Source organism: Silurus aristotelis, assembly GCF_946808225.1.
Source record: "Silurus aristotelis genome assembly, chromosome: 4".
NCBI lineage: Eukaryota > Metazoa > Chordata > Actinopteri > Siluriformes > Siluridae > Silurus > Silurus aristotelis.
Genome location: NC_139577.1, coordinates 16,827,085 through 16,844,878, shown reverse-complemented (window position 1 = coordinate 16,844,878; position 17,794 = coordinate 16,827,085). Strand labels below are relative to the sequence as shown.

At 37.2% G+C, this 17,794-nt stretch overlaps 2 protein-coding genes across 2 annotated transcripts; one reads left to right on the top strand and one right to left on the bottom strand.

Annotated features, from left to right (window-relative positions):
* The first annotated feature begins 131 nt into the window (after positions 1 to 131).
* On the top strand, positions 132 to 4,601 carry cccdc110 (coiled-coil domain 110 molecular ruler complex subunit). The gene is made up of 4 exons (XM_083539679.1): positions 132 to 325; positions 573 to 2,306; positions 2,389 to 2,723; positions 4,034 to 4,601. The coding sequence occupies exons 2-3, from the start codon at positions 596 to 598 to the stop codon at positions 2,460 to 2,462; spliced, it is 1,785 nt and encodes a 594-aa protein (XP_083395805.1). The 5' UTR covers positions 132 to 325; positions 573 to 595; the 3' UTR covers positions 2,463 to 2,723; positions 4,034 to 4,601.
* Positions 4,602 to 7,923: 3,322 nt separating this feature from the next.
* hells (helicase, lymphoid specific) lies at positions 7,924 to 17,128 on the bottom strand. The gene is made up of 23 exons (XM_083539671.1): positions 16,740 to 17,128; positions 16,522 to 16,622; positions 16,303 to 16,406; positions 15,998 to 16,120; positions 15,608 to 15,661; positions 15,477 to 15,501; positions 15,286 to 15,347; positions 15,145 to 15,183; positions 14,781 to 15,005; positions 13,830 to 14,012; positions 13,042 to 13,185; positions 12,661 to 12,857; positions 12,461 to 12,557; positions 12,184 to 12,345; positions 11,900 to 12,048; positions 11,632 to 11,776; positions 11,437 to 11,520; positions 11,234 to 11,353; positions 11,016 to 11,132; positions 9,139 to 9,298; positions 8,853 to 8,949; positions 8,552 to 8,628; positions 7,924 to 8,441 (listed from the first exon to the last, which is right to left on the bottom strand). The coding sequence occupies exons 1-23, from the start codon at positions 16,745 to 16,747 to the stop codon at positions 8,350 to 8,352; spliced, it is 2,565 nt and encodes an 854-aa protein (XP_083395797.1). The 5' UTR covers positions 16,748 to 17,128; the 3' UTR covers positions 7,924 to 8,349.
* Positions 17,129 to 17,794: the final 666 nt, after the last annotated feature.

Genomic DNA, 17,794 nt, shown 5'->3' with positions numbered 1-17,794 from the left:
TTTTTTTGTTTTTTGTTTTGTTTTGTTCGGATTATCCACTAGGTCTTGTTTAGCTTTTCAGTCATGTGTTCCTGTACTGCCAGCATGTTTGAGTGTGCAAAAATTGTCTGCAGCCATTTCGGTTAAATAGGCTAGGTACGGACTAGAAGACCGTTGATGAATGAACAATAATCCTTTTTGCTTCTTTATTGCACAGCTATGGCCATGTTTCAAGTTTCTATGGTGACAGACATTTTAAACAGTTTGAACAATAGGGTTCAAGTGGCTCCATAGCCTGTTTTTACAGTCTGGTTTCAACCACAGGAGCAACTGCAAGACTGATAAGGTAAGAGCTGGAAAGAAAAATGCCCTTTTGCCCTTTTGCAAGGTTTTTATTTGCATTAGTGCATTTAAGATGGCTTATGTAAAGCACCAAGAACCAAGCATTTAAGTGAGGGACTCTTAAAAAGCTTGTATTTTGTTTTCATTAGAAAGCAATTAATATAATCTTTGTAAAGTAAGTTACAAATACAAGTAACTAAATCCAGTAGTGAATAAAACTTACTAATAACCTCTTCACTTTTGTGTGTAAGGATTTTCGAATGTTCCTGAAACTATGGCTGCAACTTCTAAAGCAACTGATTTCTCACACCGTGATTCCCTTCAAAGACAGGTGGACTTTGAGGGAATGATTTCAGAAGGCTTGGTAAAGATCCCACATGGACTAATACAAGCTAAATCTAGAGATCAAGATTTCCCTGGTGAAGTCTCAAATTATGAAATTATTAATCATTTTTCTAAGTTCTCTAAAGGATCTAGGGCTTATCTAAAGAACCACAGGAGTGTGTATAATGATTTAGACAAGCAAACAATGGGATTGATGCAAGATGTCTTATCCAGAAGAGAAATGAGATATAATGATAGTGGAATCTATACCTTGGGGCTTAGGGTCTTGACAGCAATATCAACACATGCAAATACTGAACATTTAGACTTGGAAAACTTGGACCGGAGTGCCGGAAGAAACTCCTATTCACCACAGAGCTGTGCAAATCCTTCAGATGTAAAAAATGCAGTTTCGGTTTCTTCAAGTGACAAGGGATGCAACATTAAAGGGACACCACCTGAATTTATTGGAGTTTTAAAAGAAAAGCTCCAACAAAAAGACATGGAAAATCAACAGATTGGTCGATTACTCCTCTTAAAACACCATGAGCTGATTGAAATGTCAAAGCTAAGGGAAGTGGAGGCTCAGCTAATGAAGGAAAAGCTGAAATGTGAAGAACGAAAGCATTTTGAGATTACCAAGACATGTAACCACATTGTAGAGGAGTTGAGAGAGCAACTTAACATAGCCAAAAGCAAAAATGAACACTTTGTTGGGCAGCTCAGGGCAATTCTGGAGAAATATGAACGACTTAAATGTCATGCTGATGGCTTTAAGAAACATCTCGCAGAAGAATGTACATGGAGAAAGAGTCTTCAAAAAGCATTAAAGAAGACGCAACAGATGACTGACGAGTTATTAATGAATAAGACTCTATTGGAGGAACAGAGGGATGCTGCAAAGCAAGAGTACTCTGAAGTCACGAAGAACATGAAGACAATGGAGGAACAACACAACAAACTTGTAAAGGCTGTACAGAGACTTGAAAGTGAGAGATCATCTATGAGAGGTGAGTCTAAGAAGCTTAAAAGTCAGTTAAGTAATAGTCAGGAAGAGAACCAGAGGCTTAGTCAAGCACTTCATTCTGAAGAGCTGGAAAAGAAACAAGCTGAAGAAAGGGTACAAGAATCTCAAAAGCTGGTAAAACAATTGTATGAGAAACTTAATGACTGTAAAATGCAAAAAGCAACTGCTGAGGAACAGCTGGCCACAATGAAAAATGAATTAAAATTAATTCATGACCAGTATAAAGGGAAGACACTTCAGCTACAGGAGCAACACAAGTCCTATAAAGAACAGTTAGAAGCTAAGAGAACAGAGTGTGAGGCTTTAAGTGAAGTTGTCTCCAAGTTGGAAAAAGACAAGCATGTGATTCAAGAGGAGCTGCAGTGCCTGCAAAAAGAAAAGGCAAAGTCTGAGTTTGAGAACAAAAGAATGAGAGAGGCTGTGAGTCTGTTCGAGCAGGAGAGAAAGCTGCTTTTGGATGAAATGGGAGACTTGAGAAAGGATTACTTTAGTCTCAGTGATCGCATCACACAGAGACTTGAACAAATGGAAGAGACCGATGTACCCATGTGCATCACAGACATTTCATCCAGTCATCAAATCAAAGCATCCAAGACAAATAACACAGCTTGGCAAATCACACCAAATATGGACAGTGAGTATGATGAAAAGTAATTGAAAATGATTTCATTAGCAGGGCATTAAAGCAAATTAAAATACTTTTTTTTTTTCCCCAGTGATCGAGCACATAAGGAGAAAATTGGAGGAGGAAGAAAACATCCAGCAAAAGTGGTGTTCCAGAAACACCTAGTCTTTGTTTTTTGAAAGACAAGTGCATGTTTGTATTGTTAATATAAAACAAAATAGGTCATTTAAAGGCATGAAAATATTTATATTTTTTGCATGTTTGACACACTTTAATGTTTCAGATCAAGTCAAGAGGCTTTTATTGTCATTTCTACCATACGGTGGTACACAGTAAAAACAAGACAAAGTTCCTCTGGAACCCTGGTGCTACACTAAACAACAACATAGAGCTACAACACAACACAAGCTACATAAAGTGCATCGAGTGCAAACAGTGCAGACAGACAACACAAGACAAGACACAAAACCCAATATATCATCAAACTAATTTAAATATTAGTAAAAGATAACACAAGTGAACACAACATGCAGTTTTTAAATGAAGGTTTTTATTATTGAGGGAAAACACGATCTAAAAGTACATGGCCCTGTGTGAAAGTGTTTGCCCCTCTGTTAAAACTGTAGTTTATCACACCTGAGTTTAATTTCTCCAGCCACCTCCAGGCATGATTATTGCCATACCTGTTCTCAATCAAGGAATCTCTTAAATAGGCCCTGCCTGACAAAGTAAAGTAGACCAAAAGATCCTCAAAAGCTAGACATGCCGAGATCCAAAGAAATTCAGAAACGAGTAAGAAAGTAAGTAATTGAGCTCTATCAGTCTGGAAAAGGTTATAAAGACATTTCTATAAAGACATTTCACACCACAGTGAGAGCCATTATTCACAAATGGCAAAAACATGGAACAGGGAGAACCTTCCAAGGAGTCGCCAGCCGACCAAAATTACCCCAAGAGCACAGCGACTACTTGTCCAAGAGGTCACAAAAGACCCCACAACAACACCAAAAGAACTGCAGGCCTCACTTGCCTTAGGTAAGGTCAATGTTCATGACTCCACCGTAAGAAAGAGACTGGGCAAAAATTGTCTGCATGGCAGAGTTCTAAGACGAAAACCGCTGCTGAGCAAAAAGAACATAAAGGCTCCTCTTGATGATCCCCAAGACTTTTGGGAAAATACTCTGTGGACTGATAAAACAAAAGTTAAACTTATTGGAAGGTGTGTGTCCCATTACGTCAGGTGTAAAAGTAACACATTTCAGAAAAAGAACATCATACCAACAGTAAAATATGGTGGTGGTGGAGGTAGTGTGATAGTCTGGGGCTGTTTTGCTGTTTCAGTACCTGGAAGACTTAAATGGAATAAATGGAACCATAAATTCTGCTGTTTACCAAAAAATCCTAAAGGAGACTGTCCGGCCATCTGTGACCTCAAGCTGAAGTGAACTTGGGTTCTGCAGCAGGACAATGATCCAAAACACACCAGCAAGTCCACTTCTGAATGGAAGAAAAACAAAAGGAAGACTTTGGAGTGGCCTAGTCAAAGTCCTGATCTGAATCCTATTGAGATGCTGTGGCATGACCTTAAGAAGGCGGTTCATGCTCGAAAACCCTTCAATGTGGCTGAATTACAGCAATTCTGCATAGATGAGTGAACCAAAATTCTTCCACATCGCTGTAAGAACCGACTCACTGCAAGTTATCGCAAATGCTTGATTGCAGTTGTTGCTGCTAAGAGTGGCCCAACCAGTTATTAGGTTTGGGTGCAAACACTTTTTCACACAGGGCCAAAATGCATTTTGTTTTCCCTCAATAATAAAAACCTTTATTTAAAAACTGCATGTTGTTTACTTATCTTTTACTAATATTTAAATTCAGGAATCATTGTATATGTGCAGAAAATTTTATTTTTATTGAAAAATCCTCCCTTAGCATAAATAACACTATAGCCAACTGTTACTGATCTCTAAATAACACCTACAGACCTCAGATGTATAGAGAAGTTGGTTCCACTGCGAGCCAAGAATGTCACATATGGACTCATCTGTCCACAGAACTTTTTTCCAGTCATTCATTTTCCAATTATTGTGTGCTTCTGGTTTTTATGTAGTTTGTTGCATATAAACAAAAGGAACATGCATGTGTCTCAAAGATAAAAGATGACAATGTTTTTACAATAAATTTTCCTTTGATTCAGAGATTACATTTGAGACTAATCAGTTTAACAAAGTTTTACCATTCTTTAAGCATGTGCAAACTTTTCCCCTAAACTGTAAATGTAGATTAAAAACTTGTTAAAACCTTTTCCCGTGTGTTCATTTATTAGGAACACCTGTACACCTACAAATTCATCAATCATGTGGCAAAAAGTGTTTTTCAAAAGTTTTATATAGGATTGTTCTTTATAAGTAAATTTGTCCCTAAGGAGTGAGTCGGTGGTGAGGGAAAAACTCTGAGATGGCATAAGAAAGAAACCTTGGGAGGAACCAGACTGAAGAGGGAACCCATCCTCATCTGGGTGGCACAGAATGTTCATTTATTACAGCTAAACGATGTTGAGGTGTGCAGTGATGGTGATCAGATGCAAACTGTAGTCCTGAGTCAGTGTAGCAGACTGTTGAGATTAACTACAATCCGAATCCATTTTCAGAGCTCCTGGTTTTCCAGTTTATTTCAGAATTGCATTAGCCACATGACTACGGTAATTGGTTTCACTGATCTTCGCAGATCGCACGATATAGCACTTATAGGGAATTGTCCTATGAGTTTTATGTTGAAATAATGAAATTTATTAATAAAAATATCATTTTTAATTATAAAATGAAGCAAAAGTGTTAATACAGTACAGTATACATAAAATAAAAACATTTTTGGGGTGGTGTCAGTTTTATTTATACATGTGTGTGTATGTGTATATATATATATATATATATATATATATATATATATATATATATATATATATATATATATATATATATATATATATACATACAGTGCCTTGCAAAAGTATTGGCGTTTTTCCTATTTTGTTGTCTTACAACCTGGAATTAAAATGGATTTTTTTGGGGTTTGTATCATTTGATTTACACAACATGCTTACCACTTTGAAGATGCAAAATATTTTTTATTGTGAAACAAACAAGAAATAAGACAAAAAAACCAGAAAACTTAAGCGTGCATAAATATTCAACCCCCCCCCAAAGTCAATACTTTGTAGAGCCACCTTTTGCAGCAATTACAGCTGCAAGTCTCTTGGGGTATAAGCTTGGCACATCTAGCCACTGGGATTTTTGCCCATTCTTCAAGGCAATACTGCTCCAGCTCCTTCAAGTTGGATGGGTTCCACTGGTGTACAGCAATCTTTAAGTCATACCACAGATTCTCAATTGGATTAAGGTCTGGGCTTTGACTAGGCCATTCCAAGACATTTAAATGTTTCCCCTTAAACCACTCGAGTGTTGCTTTAGCAGTATGCTTAGGGTCATCGTCCTGCTGGAAAGTAAACCTCCGTCCCAGTCTCAAATCTCTGGAAGACTGAAACAGGTTTCCCTCAAGAATTTCCCTGTATTTAGCGCCATCCATCATTCCTTCAATTCTGACCAGTTTCCCAGTCCCTGCTGATGAAAACATCCCCACAGCATGATGCTGCCACCACCATGCTTCACTGTGGGGATGGTGTTCTCAGGGTGATGAGAGGTGTTGGGTTTGCGCCAGACATAGCGCTTTCCTTGATGGGCAAAAAGCTCAATTTTAGTCTCATCTGACCAGAGTACCTTCTTCCATATTTTTGGGGAGTCTCCCACATGCCTTTTGCCAAACACCAAACGTGTTTGCTTATTTTTTTCTTTAAGCAATGGCTTTTTTCTCGCCACTCTTCTGTAAAGCCCAGCTCTGTGGAGTGTACGGCTTAAAGTGGTCCTATGGACTGATACTCCAATCTCCGCTGTGGAGCTTTGCAGCTCCTTTAGGGTTATCTTTGGTCTCTTTGTTGCCTCTCTGATTAATGCCCTCCTTGCCTGGTCCGTGAGTTTTGGTGGGCGGCCCTTTCTTGCCAGGTTTGTTGTGGTGCCATATTCTTTTCATTTTTTAATAATGGCTTTAATGGTGCTCCGTGGGATGTTCCAAGTTTTGGATACTTTTTTATAACCCAACCCTGATCTGTACTTCTCCACAACTTTGTCCCTGACCTGTTTGGCGAGCTCCTTGGTCTTCATGGTGCCGCTTGCTTGGTGGTGCTGCAGACTCTGGGGCCTTTCAGAACAGGTGTATATATATATAGTGAGATCAGGTGACACTTAGATTGCACACAGGTGGACTTTATTTAAGTAATTACGTGACTTCTGAAGGTAATTGGTTGCACCAGATCTTATTTAGAGGCTTAATAGCAAAGGGGGTGAATACATATGCACACACCACTTTTCTGTTATTTATTTTTTAGAATTTTTTGAAACAAGTTTTTTTCATTTCACTTCACCAATTTGGACTATTTTGTGTATGTCCATTACATGAAATCCAAATAAAAATATATTTTAATTCCAAGTTGTAAGGCAACAAAATAGGAAAAACGCCAAGGGGGGTCCAATACTTTTGCAAGGCACTATATATATATATATATATACACACATACATATATACATACAAACACACACACACACACACACAAAGTATTTCACAAAAGTAAGTACACCACTCACATTTCAGCAACCATTTTAGTATATCTTTTTAGGGGACGATACTATAGAATTAAAACATTGATGGCACACACACATACTTCTGTGTGTGTCATCAATGTGCAGGTTGTATAGCAGTACAGATTTACTGTCCTGAAAATAGTTTCTTTATCGTCTAAATAGCTGGCAACCAAAGTGAGTACACCTCAAGTGATACCAGCTGTATGTCATGTAATCATGCAAAGTCACATGTCCTATTCATCATGTTTTTATCTGCTTGACAGGACCTTACAATTTTTTTATCTTGTATTAGAGCAGTTAAAATGTGGTGCTTTGAGTACAATTCTCTCATACTGACCACTTGATGTTCAACATGGAACCTTATGGCATTGAACTCTGACGATTTAAGAATTAGAATTGTTGCTCTCCACAAAGATGTTAGAGGCTATAAGAAGATCGGGTTTAAGATTAGCCTTTACTATCCTCATAACAAGATGCGTGAAAGAGCTGCATACACACCTTTATTGTTTGCATGTTGCCCCCTAAATCTTTTTCCCAAATTGGGTTCCTGTGTGTTGACTATTGTCATCCATAACTTTCTTTTGTATTCAGCAAAAAACTAACTACATTTACTTCCTTACTATCCACCACAGCTCACTGAATTCTATGCCTAGGGTGATTAAGGCAGTGTTGGAGAACAATGGTGCTCACACAAAATATTGACGGACAGTTTTTTCTAGTCACAGTTTTATAACTGTATATAACTGTAAAATATTATAAAAATATATATAATTTTGCTATAGTATTGTGCCTTTAGAAGATACACTAAAATTGTTAGATGAAATGTGAGGGTTGTACTCACTTTTGTGAGATACTGAATGCATGTACCTTACAAAGCAAGATCCATCCTGTATAATGTTTTTTGTCTAATAACTTTAATCCAAAGTCTGTACTTGTTGTACAAAACTATATTTATTATTCATTGAAGAAAAAAAACAGAACAGTACAGAATATCAGGGTCCATGTTAAGCAGTATTTAAAACATATTCAAAGTGCTTTTGAGTTAACAATGTTTTCATAGAAATGAAGACAGGTAAATGACAAATGTTTTACCAGTGGCCTTGAAATAAAAATTACATTGGTGAAAACCCAGATTTTTAAGGTGCATTAAGTACAAATTTAGCGATTGGCTTCTGAGTTTGTAGACAGTTGTATGAAAATGACTATCATATGATGAAAAAGAAAACAAGATTAATAAAAGCAGTAATAACTGAAGCAAAAGACTATATAGCTTGTATAAACAGCAGATAGAGACCACAGTTTGCCTATAATAGTGCAATCTACTTGGTTGCATGTGCACTTTGTTGTTCCTCAGGTATTTACGAAAGACAGATCTCTTCGTTTTCTTCTTTAGTTTCAACCACTCTGAACACTCCATCCTTCTCTTGTTGAACACTCTTTTTGGCTCGATCTAAAACAGTTATATTTAATTACTGTAAAAATTTCCAATCCTATACACATACTATATACAAAAATATCAACAGCACAACAATAGATGTTTTAAAATATATTAAAACTTACCCAACAGGTCACTGCGGTCAAGCAAAATCTCCAGATCTTTGTCACTGATGACCTTGCCTTTAGTGCTCTTCACCGCCCTGCAATGCAGAGATATTACTCATTACCGGCCATGCCATGACTACAGCGACAGGTGTTTTAATGTGGAGAGGTTCATTTAAACTGTAGAAAGCATTTATTATTTTGGGTGTAAAATAATACTCTGCCCCTTTCATTTAACATTTTATTGAACTCTAAAGAAAGTAAATATAGGCAGCAAATATTTTGATGTTCAATATATGCCGTGTAAACCCAAATGCTGTACCTGTCATAATCACTGGACTTCAGCAGGTCCATCAGTTCATTCATATCAACACAGCTTCCAAACTCCTTTAGATCAGCTTTTCCACCTTTGAACTTCTCTGGAGGAGGGAAGGAACAAAAAAGGTTACTTTAACAAACATTTTAATTGTGCTTCCAATACTGTGATCAACTGTTTATTTTAAATCCTTCCAAGCACCACCATCTAGAGAGAGAAATATTCCATTTATAAGAAAGTTAAAAACATTTTGTGCTGCCCTGTGTGAAGAAAAAAAACCCCAAAAACGTACTTTTATGAATCACCATCTTCTCCAATTTCCTCTTAGCAGATGCCCTTTCAAGAATCTTTTCATCAATAGTGTTTACTGTGATAAGACGGTATACCACCACAGGCTTGGTTTGTCCGATACGGTGACACCGATCCTGCGCCTGCAAGTCTGCCTGAGGGTTCTTCAAGCCAAACAAAAATAGTTCAGTTATTACCTCATACCTGACATTTCAGTCGTTCTACATACAGTGCCTTGCGAAAGTATTCGGCCCCCTTGAACTTTGCGACCTTTTGCCACATTTCAGGCTTCAAACAAAGATATGAAACTGTAATTTTTTGTGAAGAATCAACAACAAGTGGGACACAATCACGAAGTGGAACGAAATATATTGGATATTTCAAACTAATAAATAAAAAACTGAAAAATTGGGCGTGCAAAATTATTCAGCCCCCTTAAGTTAATACTTTTTAGCGCCACCCTTTGCTGCGATTACAGCTGTAAGTTGCTTGGGGTATGTCTATCAGTTTTGCACATCGAGAGACTGAAATTTTTGCCCATTCCTCCTTGTAAAACAGCTCGAGCTCAATGAGGTTGGATGGAGAGCATTTGTGAACAGCAGTTTTCAGTTCTTTCCACAGATTCTCGATTGGATTCAGGTCTGGACTTTGACTTGGCCATTCTAACACCTGGATATGTTTATTTATGAACCATTCCATTGTAGATTTTGCTTTATGTTTTGGATCATTGTCGTGTTGGAAGACAAATCTCCGTCCCAGTCTCAGGTCTTTTGCAAACTCCATCAGGTTTTCTTCCTGAATGGTCCTGTATTTGGCTCCATCCATCTTCCCATCAATTTTAACCATCTTCCCTGTCCCTGCTGAAGAAAAGCAGGCCCAAACCTTGATGCTGCCACCACCATGTTTGACAGTGGGGATGGTGTGTTCAGGGTGATGAGCTGTGTTGCTTTTACACCAAACATAACGTTTTGCATTGTTGCCAAAAAGTTCGATTTTGGTTTCATCTGACCAGAGCACCTTCTTCCACATGTTTGGTGTGTCTCCCAGGTGGCTTGTGGCAAACTTTAAACGACACTTTTTATGGATATCTTTAAGAAATGGCTTTCTTCTTGCCACTCATCCATAAAGGCCAGATTTGTGCAGTATACGACTGATTGTTGTCCTATGGACAGAGTCTCCCACCTCAGTTGTAGATCTCTGCAGTTCATCCAGAGTGATCATGGGCCTCTTGGCTGCATCTCTGATCAGTCTTCCCCTTGTATGAGCTGAAAGTTTAGAGGGACGGCCAGGTCTTGGTAGATTTGCAGTGGTCCGATACTCCTTCCGTTTCAATATTATCGCTTGCACAGTGCTCCTTGGGATTTTTAAAGCTTGGGAAATATTTTTGTATTCAAATCCGGCTTTAAACTTCTCCACAACAGTATCTCGGACCTGCCTGGTGTGTTCCTTGTTCTTCATGATGCTCTCTGTGCTTTAAACTGACCTCTGAGACTATCACAGTGCAGGTGCATTTATACGGAGACTTGATTACACACAGGTGGATTCTATTTATCATCATTAGTCATTTAGGTCAACATTGGATCATTCAGAGATCCTCACTGAACTTCTGGAGAGAGTTTGCTGCACTGAAAGTAAGGGGGCTGAATAATTTTGCACGCTCAATTTTTCAGTTTTTTTATTTGTTAAAAAAGTTTGAAATATCCAATAAATTTCGTTCCACTTCATGATTGTGTCCCACTTGTTGATTCGTCACAAAAAATTACAGTTTCATATCTTTATGTTTGAAGCCTGAAATGTGGCAAAAGGTCGCAAAGTTCAAGGGGGCCGAATACTTTCGCAAGGCACTGTACCTACAATACATATGGATTGTGGAAAACATACCCAGTCACTGTCAAATATGATGACTGTATCTGCAGCTGTAAGGTTGATCCCAAGACCACCAGCTCGTGTGCTTAGGAGGAAGAGGAAGACCTCTGGATCTGAGGAGAACTTCTTCATCTGTAAAGAGCAGGTAACAACTTTATCTACGTGGCTAAAACACTTGTTGCAAAAGTAGTGCATAGAATTACAAATGATAAAATCAAGTACATGCTGCATACATTCTCTTCTCGGTCAGCATATTTCATGCTTCCATCTAGTCGGCTATACTCAAATCCCCGAAGGTAACAGTAGTCCATCAGGATGTCCAAAATAGAGGTCATCTGGCTGAAAATTAGGACCTGTGCAAAACAGTCAGGAGCATTTAAATACATTTCAAATTGAAAAATGTATAGTCCAAAAATTGTAAAAGAATGTTCTTCACCTTATGTCCTCTTTTTTTCAGTTCAGGAAGCATTCGGTCAAGAATCAAGAACTTCCCTGACGTCTTTACCAACTGTTCATCAATCTATTAAATGGAAAAAAGGATTGTATGAATTATAAGTATGCTTTTGCTTCCTAAACCAAACAAACCTGTATTATTAATACAACAGTTACTAATTTTAACAATTTTAATTACTTTAAATTCCTCAGTGCCAGGGACAAGAGGATATTCGATGAGATACGGATGATTGCAGCATCGCTTTAGAAGCATAAGTACATTCTGTAGCTTTAAGTTGACCTGGGCATCAGCAGGCATTTTAATGTCTACCAGAGGAGCAAAACTGTGAAAAGAAATAAACATATTCTAAATTTAGACCTGAATTTATTTACAATAAAAAAAAATAAAAAAAAAAAGTCCAAATAATTTTTAAAAAAATAAATAAACACTAAACCAAGACACTGACTCCTGCTGACTGTCCAACTCCTTCTGAACTTTTCCAATGTATTTTTCTAGGTCATATGGAGAATCTTTGCTTTCAGAGTAGTCAACCAACTTCCGAGACTTGCGTTTAAGGCGTCCAGTGGTAGACCGTTGCACTGGTGTAGTCTCCCCCTTTAATGATAAAGATCAGACAATGAATAATAAAGCAATTCATAAATGAAGTACAACTTGATGCGCAAGAGAACTGATTCATATACTTTATTTTAAACAGTGCAACAAATAAACAGATTTTAAACCTCTCCTTACCTTTTCCTGTCCCAGCACCTTTGCAATGGTTTTGTCAACAATAGCCCTGTAAAAGGCATCCTGCTTAGGTGTCATTGGAGCATATACCACAATCTCTTTCTTTGGTGGAACCTCCAAAGTTACATCTGACTTCAGACGCCTCAGTAAAAAGGGTGTGAGAATCTATGCAACATAAGGTAATAAAATCAATAACAAATTAGATAGCTGTTAATGCAGCATCTGTGTGTATCTCACATGCTTTGAAAAGAATGTTCAATTGTTTCTGATTTGTTCTTACCTGGTGAAGCATATTTAGGATGTTTTGCTCTCGTTCATTAGCTACAAGACTCTCAACATCTGAGGTGATTGTGCTGATGTCAAACCATGACTCAAAACTGAAGAATTTTACAAAACACATTAAATGAGGGAGGAAAAAAAAAAAAAAACGGTTCCAAGCAGACTGCAGGAAAGTCAATATTTATTAAAATTTATGAATACCTCTTTAAGTCATCAAAGACATCCGGCAGAAGGAAGTTAAGCAGAGACCACAGCTCAGAAAGGTTATTCTGCAAAGGGGTTCCTGTCAGCAGCAGTTTGTTGTCCGTTGGAAGAAGTTTGAGCTCTTGCACTAAGCGACAGTTTAAGTTCTTTATCCTGTGACCCTCATCCACAATCAGGTATTTCCAGTGGAAACGCTAGAGATTTGGAAGAGGCCAAATTTTATTGTTTATCACAAAACAGATGCTCAGTCTTTTAAAAGGGTCAATAATGGACTCAAGTATAAATATTTCAGGAAAAAAAAAAAAATCCCCCTTTACAGCCCAGTTCTAATTACTGTACACAATTGCATTCACACAGTGTAGAGAAATCAGTTCTAACCTGAAGATATTTCCTGTCAATCATAGCAATTTCAAAAGAAGTCACAATAACAGGGCACATATGCAGGGATCCCTGAGGCTTGCGGATTTTCTTGACAAGGTTCATCCTCTCTTTCTGTGAGCCATGGTAAAGCATTATAGGCACCTAATAAAAACAAAACAATGGCTCAAGGTCTTGAAAAGCATAAACAGTGTGAGACTTTTTGAACAAAAAATTTATACGACATCATAGTCTAAATGTAGCAATGTTTGAATGGTTTTCTCCACAAAGTTTGTCATTAAAACCTGATCATTATCAAACATGCGCCAAATCAAACATGCGCCAAATCAAACATGCGGAGGATCTGCTGTAGCGACCCCTAATGGGAGAAGCCGAAAGAAAGATTATAAAATAATAAAACACTTAATAAATAGCATACAAATTCTATCCCCAGTATTGTACATCTCATTTTATCACAGTATCATTCTAAATTTATAGATGTCTTGGCCTCAGGCATTAAATCTGTTTTTTTCTCAATGTGTCTTGTGCCTTAGTCACTGAACCTAGATCACGAGTTAATCACAATGCCATGTTGACTTTTTTTTTTAATTGCTATCAGGTTGTCCTGTATTAACATATTAGTACTGTTTAAGGGAAAAGCAATAACTACACTTTTTTTTTTTTTTTTTTTTAAAACACAACAACTCCTAAGAAACAAAATACAGATCAATTATCAATTAGAGTTGCAAATACATGGTGTGGATTTTCAAAAAGTACAGTTAAGTTTTATTATCTTTTAAAGGCCTCACCTCTGGAGTAAAACGTTTGAACTCGCCAATCCAGTTGGGCAGAGTGGACAGAGGTGCTACAACCAAGAATGGTCCCAGGACTTTCTTCTCAATCATCATTGCAATATGAGCAATGCATTGGATGGTCTTTCCCAGTCCCATCTCATCAGCCAGGATACCATTTATTCCATTCTCCCAAAGCATCTACACAAAGTCAAGAGTCTTCAGTGGGAAAATGTCCTCAAAAACACTTCTCAATTTCTCATTGCCTGGGCAGAATGTTGTATGTGAACAATGAATATGCACTCTGCCAAATTTTTATATTTGAGCATCACTAAGAGTTAATAAATGGATAACATTGTTAACTACTATGAGAAGGAGGAAAGTGGGGAAAAGGGTAACCAACTATAACTGTGGTAATCTTTCTTGCAATTAAACTAACTGTTGGGGCAGAATTATACATGATATACAACAGCAAACAAAACTATTAAAATAGATAGCAAAAACGTTTTTTGAAAGCTCAATATTTAAGTAAGAAGTTCCTCTAGCAGTGTACACCATTGCATTTATGAAGGTGTGAAGCAGCTTAATTCCTAATATATAAACCCCCTCATGTTAAAGCATGTTTACAATAATCGCACTGACTACATATACCTGAATGTTTTATTTACTAAAACATGCAAGTGCAGCAGTTGCTGTAAAATGAACAGAGGGATAGTAGAGACATGTTTTGCATGTAGTGTCATTTCTGTTGTAAAATCTGCCAAAACCATGTTGAAAATGTTGTCCTCCGTGTGCTTGTTTTTAATTTTCAACCTTTTAATGTTTAAACCAAAACAGTACTACTCTGCTTTAAATTGTTACCAGACAATTTACATTTTTATATTTTTAACATATGGTACAAATCCATAATACATTTTTGTTTTAATCTAACTGCATTACTGTCTCTGCTGTTTCCTGAAGTTTCCTTACCCTCAGCCATTCAATACCCTCCACCTGGTACCACCTCATTACACCACCGGTGAAGAGTTTGGGTTGCTGCAGAGGCACAGGTTGCCCGTTCACTTTTCTTTCCGGGTCCAGCATCTCCTTGGCGTTTTCTCGCACAGCCTCTGACAATCGCCCTTTTATATCAGAGTTAGAGTCACTAAGTTTTTCTATATCCTCTGCCTCAAGTTTCTTCTGGCTTTGAGCCTCCTTCAAAAGACAGAATAGAAAAACACAAAATAAATGGTTTCAAATATCAAAGTATCTTAAGAAATGTGAGATATGTCCAAGACATTGGTTTATGCAAAAAAATTTTTTTTTTTAAAAATAAAAAACACTTTCAAATTACCTCATCCATTTTACGCTTTTTGGCTTTTGACAAGATTTCCTATAAAAAAAAAAAAAAAAAAACGAGACACTTTTTTTAAACACACATTTCAGTATTTGGTCGCACAACAATTATGAATAAGAAAACAGAAAATGTGCTTGCCTCTTTGGATATAACATCAGCAATTTTATAATCCTCTTCCCTTTCTCTCTTCTTTCTCTCAACTTGAGACAAGAGATTAAACATTAAAATTCCACCTTGTTATATTTCTAATTTCATTTATTTAGTGATATTGTACATGACATTGCATACAATTCTAATGAATAAAAAATCATATCTTTTATATACAATACCTTTTTCTGTCTTCTTGCCACTGCCCTGTGGATCAGTGAACAATGACATTTGAAACCCTAAAGCCTGACAATGCATTTACAAAAGTATTATGTTTATACCATTTTCATAGCGAAGAATTTCCCTTGCTTACCTTTTGTTTCTGTGCTGCTGCCTTTTTCTCCAGACGCTCTTTCTTTAGTTTTTCCTGTGTAAATAATAAAATATATAAAAAAATAATAAAAATGATTTTTTTAACCTATACACATATATACACACACACACACACACACACACACACACCTGTATGTATATATGTGTTTTTATTATATAAAAATATAAACTGAAGCTGGAATAAAACTCACTTTTGGACATGCTTTTTTTTTTTTTTTTTGCTTTACACACTCGTGCTTGAAAACCTACGCTCATGTTTCATTGTATTATCTTTAAGATTAAAATGCCTTAAGGCTATAAGAGGCGGACAAAGAAGCGGAGAGTATTATATTTCTTGCCATCTCCCCCTGACTGCAGAACGAATCCCCACCTCTTGTTGCTGCTGCTCCATTTTAGTAAGCAGAAATTTGGAGTAAATGTTGCTTTTCTCCAAAAGGTGCTGCAACCTCTTAAAACGCATTTCGTGCGTATCCTTCTCCCAGGACTGTCTCGCCTGCAAACCACACACACATACAAAAACACTGAACAGACATAAACACAAAGCATTACTGAGTATATTCAAATACGAGGACCCATTTACAAGGTGATGTTTAATAATAAAGTGAAGCCTGACCTGAAGCTCTATTACTAACTCTGATAATGTGATGTACAATGAACAACACGATCAGCAGGTACCTTTTCCAGCATCTCCCTCTCCTTTCTTTCCCCTTCTTCCTCCAGATTCTTCTCCATCTCTGCCATTTCCTTGGTTATGAGGACCTCCTCGAGTTGACTTTCTTCTGCAAGTGCATACATGCATTAACCCATAATTCAGTCAGAGTTTAAACAGAGCGCCACATGTGCTGGTGGTAATAAATATCTGAAACCTGAGCAGGCTGAAGTTCAGTTCCATACCTGCAGCAGCAGAAACCTCCATCGCAGCTCCTTCTGGCTCCTCACTTTCATTGTTTTTGGGACAAAGAGGAGACACACTGCGTGTCTCTTCCTTAACGCTCCTAACAACAAATAAGCAACATATGAAAGACTTTTTAGTCATGGCTAATTTTAAAAGTCGAATATAGTCTGAAGTGTAATGAATGAGAAGAAGAAAATGAGAACTCAATGATACTTACACGCTCATTTCAGGTGCAGTTTCCGAACTCAAGAGAAGAAATAAAAAATACACGCCTTTCCGTGTCAGCTGCGGTCAACCTCAAAGCGTGTAAACCTTTTTTTTTCTTTTATTGAAAATAGCACAGAATTGTAGAAAAAGGAGAACGTGGCAAACGAGTTTTTTGTTGCTAGTTTATTGCTAACCTTAAAATTAACAAAAACACGAGCAGTAAAAAAAAGTGGAAACCACTCCCAAATGAACAATAAATTCTGAATTTGACTGAATCTATTTTTTTAAATCGGTAAAGACACATTAAGGTCGCTATCTATCTCCTACAACATACACCAGAGCGGCCGAACCACGAGACAGCGTGCAGCTGTGTAACCCGAGACCCTGGGGACGAGACCGAGCTGTTTCGCGCCAGTGTGGACGCAACCATTATAACGATACGAAGGGGTGGATCTGGAGCACGGTTTGTAATCAGAATTTTATTTTCATTATACAGATATTCTAATTTGATGCTTTAAAATATATAATGGAGACTGTTACTGTATTTAAAAAAAATATATATACAACCAGGTCACTAAAGGGTTAGACTAAATAGCCTGCTTTATACACTATTCCCCCTAACCTGATATGTGTGCGACTTGCTTACTTGACATTTCCCGCGAAAGAGTTTGGCGGGGGTACATGGAGTGAAAGGGCGGTGCGATTGATGTTTTTTATTTATTTTTTTTTTTTTTACCGCTCCAACAACAAGATATACAAATAAATGCATGTACTTTCGTACTACACTCTTTTTCATTACAGAGAAAAAAAAAGCAATTATGTATTCGCGTGTTTTCAGTACCAGTCAAAAGTTTGGACACGTCTCCTGAAAGTGTTTTTATTTCTCTACTTTTGTTATTTACAAAATTGTATACTAAAACCGAAGACATCCAAACTATAAAAAAACATGTATGGAATTATAAAGTGAAAAGAAGCGTGTTAAATAACTCAGAATATCTTTTATATTTTCGATTATTTGAAGTAGCCACTTTTTTCTTTGATGAAAGCTTTGCACACTCTTGACAT

What these genes read in the sequence shown, in the direction of transcription:
- cccdc110 (XM_083539679.1), top strand. Translation starts at nt 596, where the DNA reads ATGGCTGCAACTTCTAAAGCAACTGATTTCTCACACCGTGATTCCCTT. An exon ending in AATCACACCAAATATGGACA is followed by an intron (nt 2,307 to 2,388) that starts GTGAGTATGATG and finishes TTTTTTCCCCAG; the next exon opens with TGATCGAGCACATAAGGAGA.
- hells (XM_083539671.1), bottom strand. An exon ending in AAAAGCGTAAAATGGATGAG is followed by an intron (nt 15,006 to 15,144) that starts GTAATTTGAAAG and finishes TGTCTTTTGAAG; the next exon opens with GAGGCTCAAAGCCAGAAGAA. An exon ending in TCAAACGTTTTACTCCAGAG is followed by an intron (nt 13,186 to 13,829) that starts GTGAGGCCTTTA and finishes TGTTTTTATTAG; the next exon opens with GTGCCTATAATGCTTTACCA.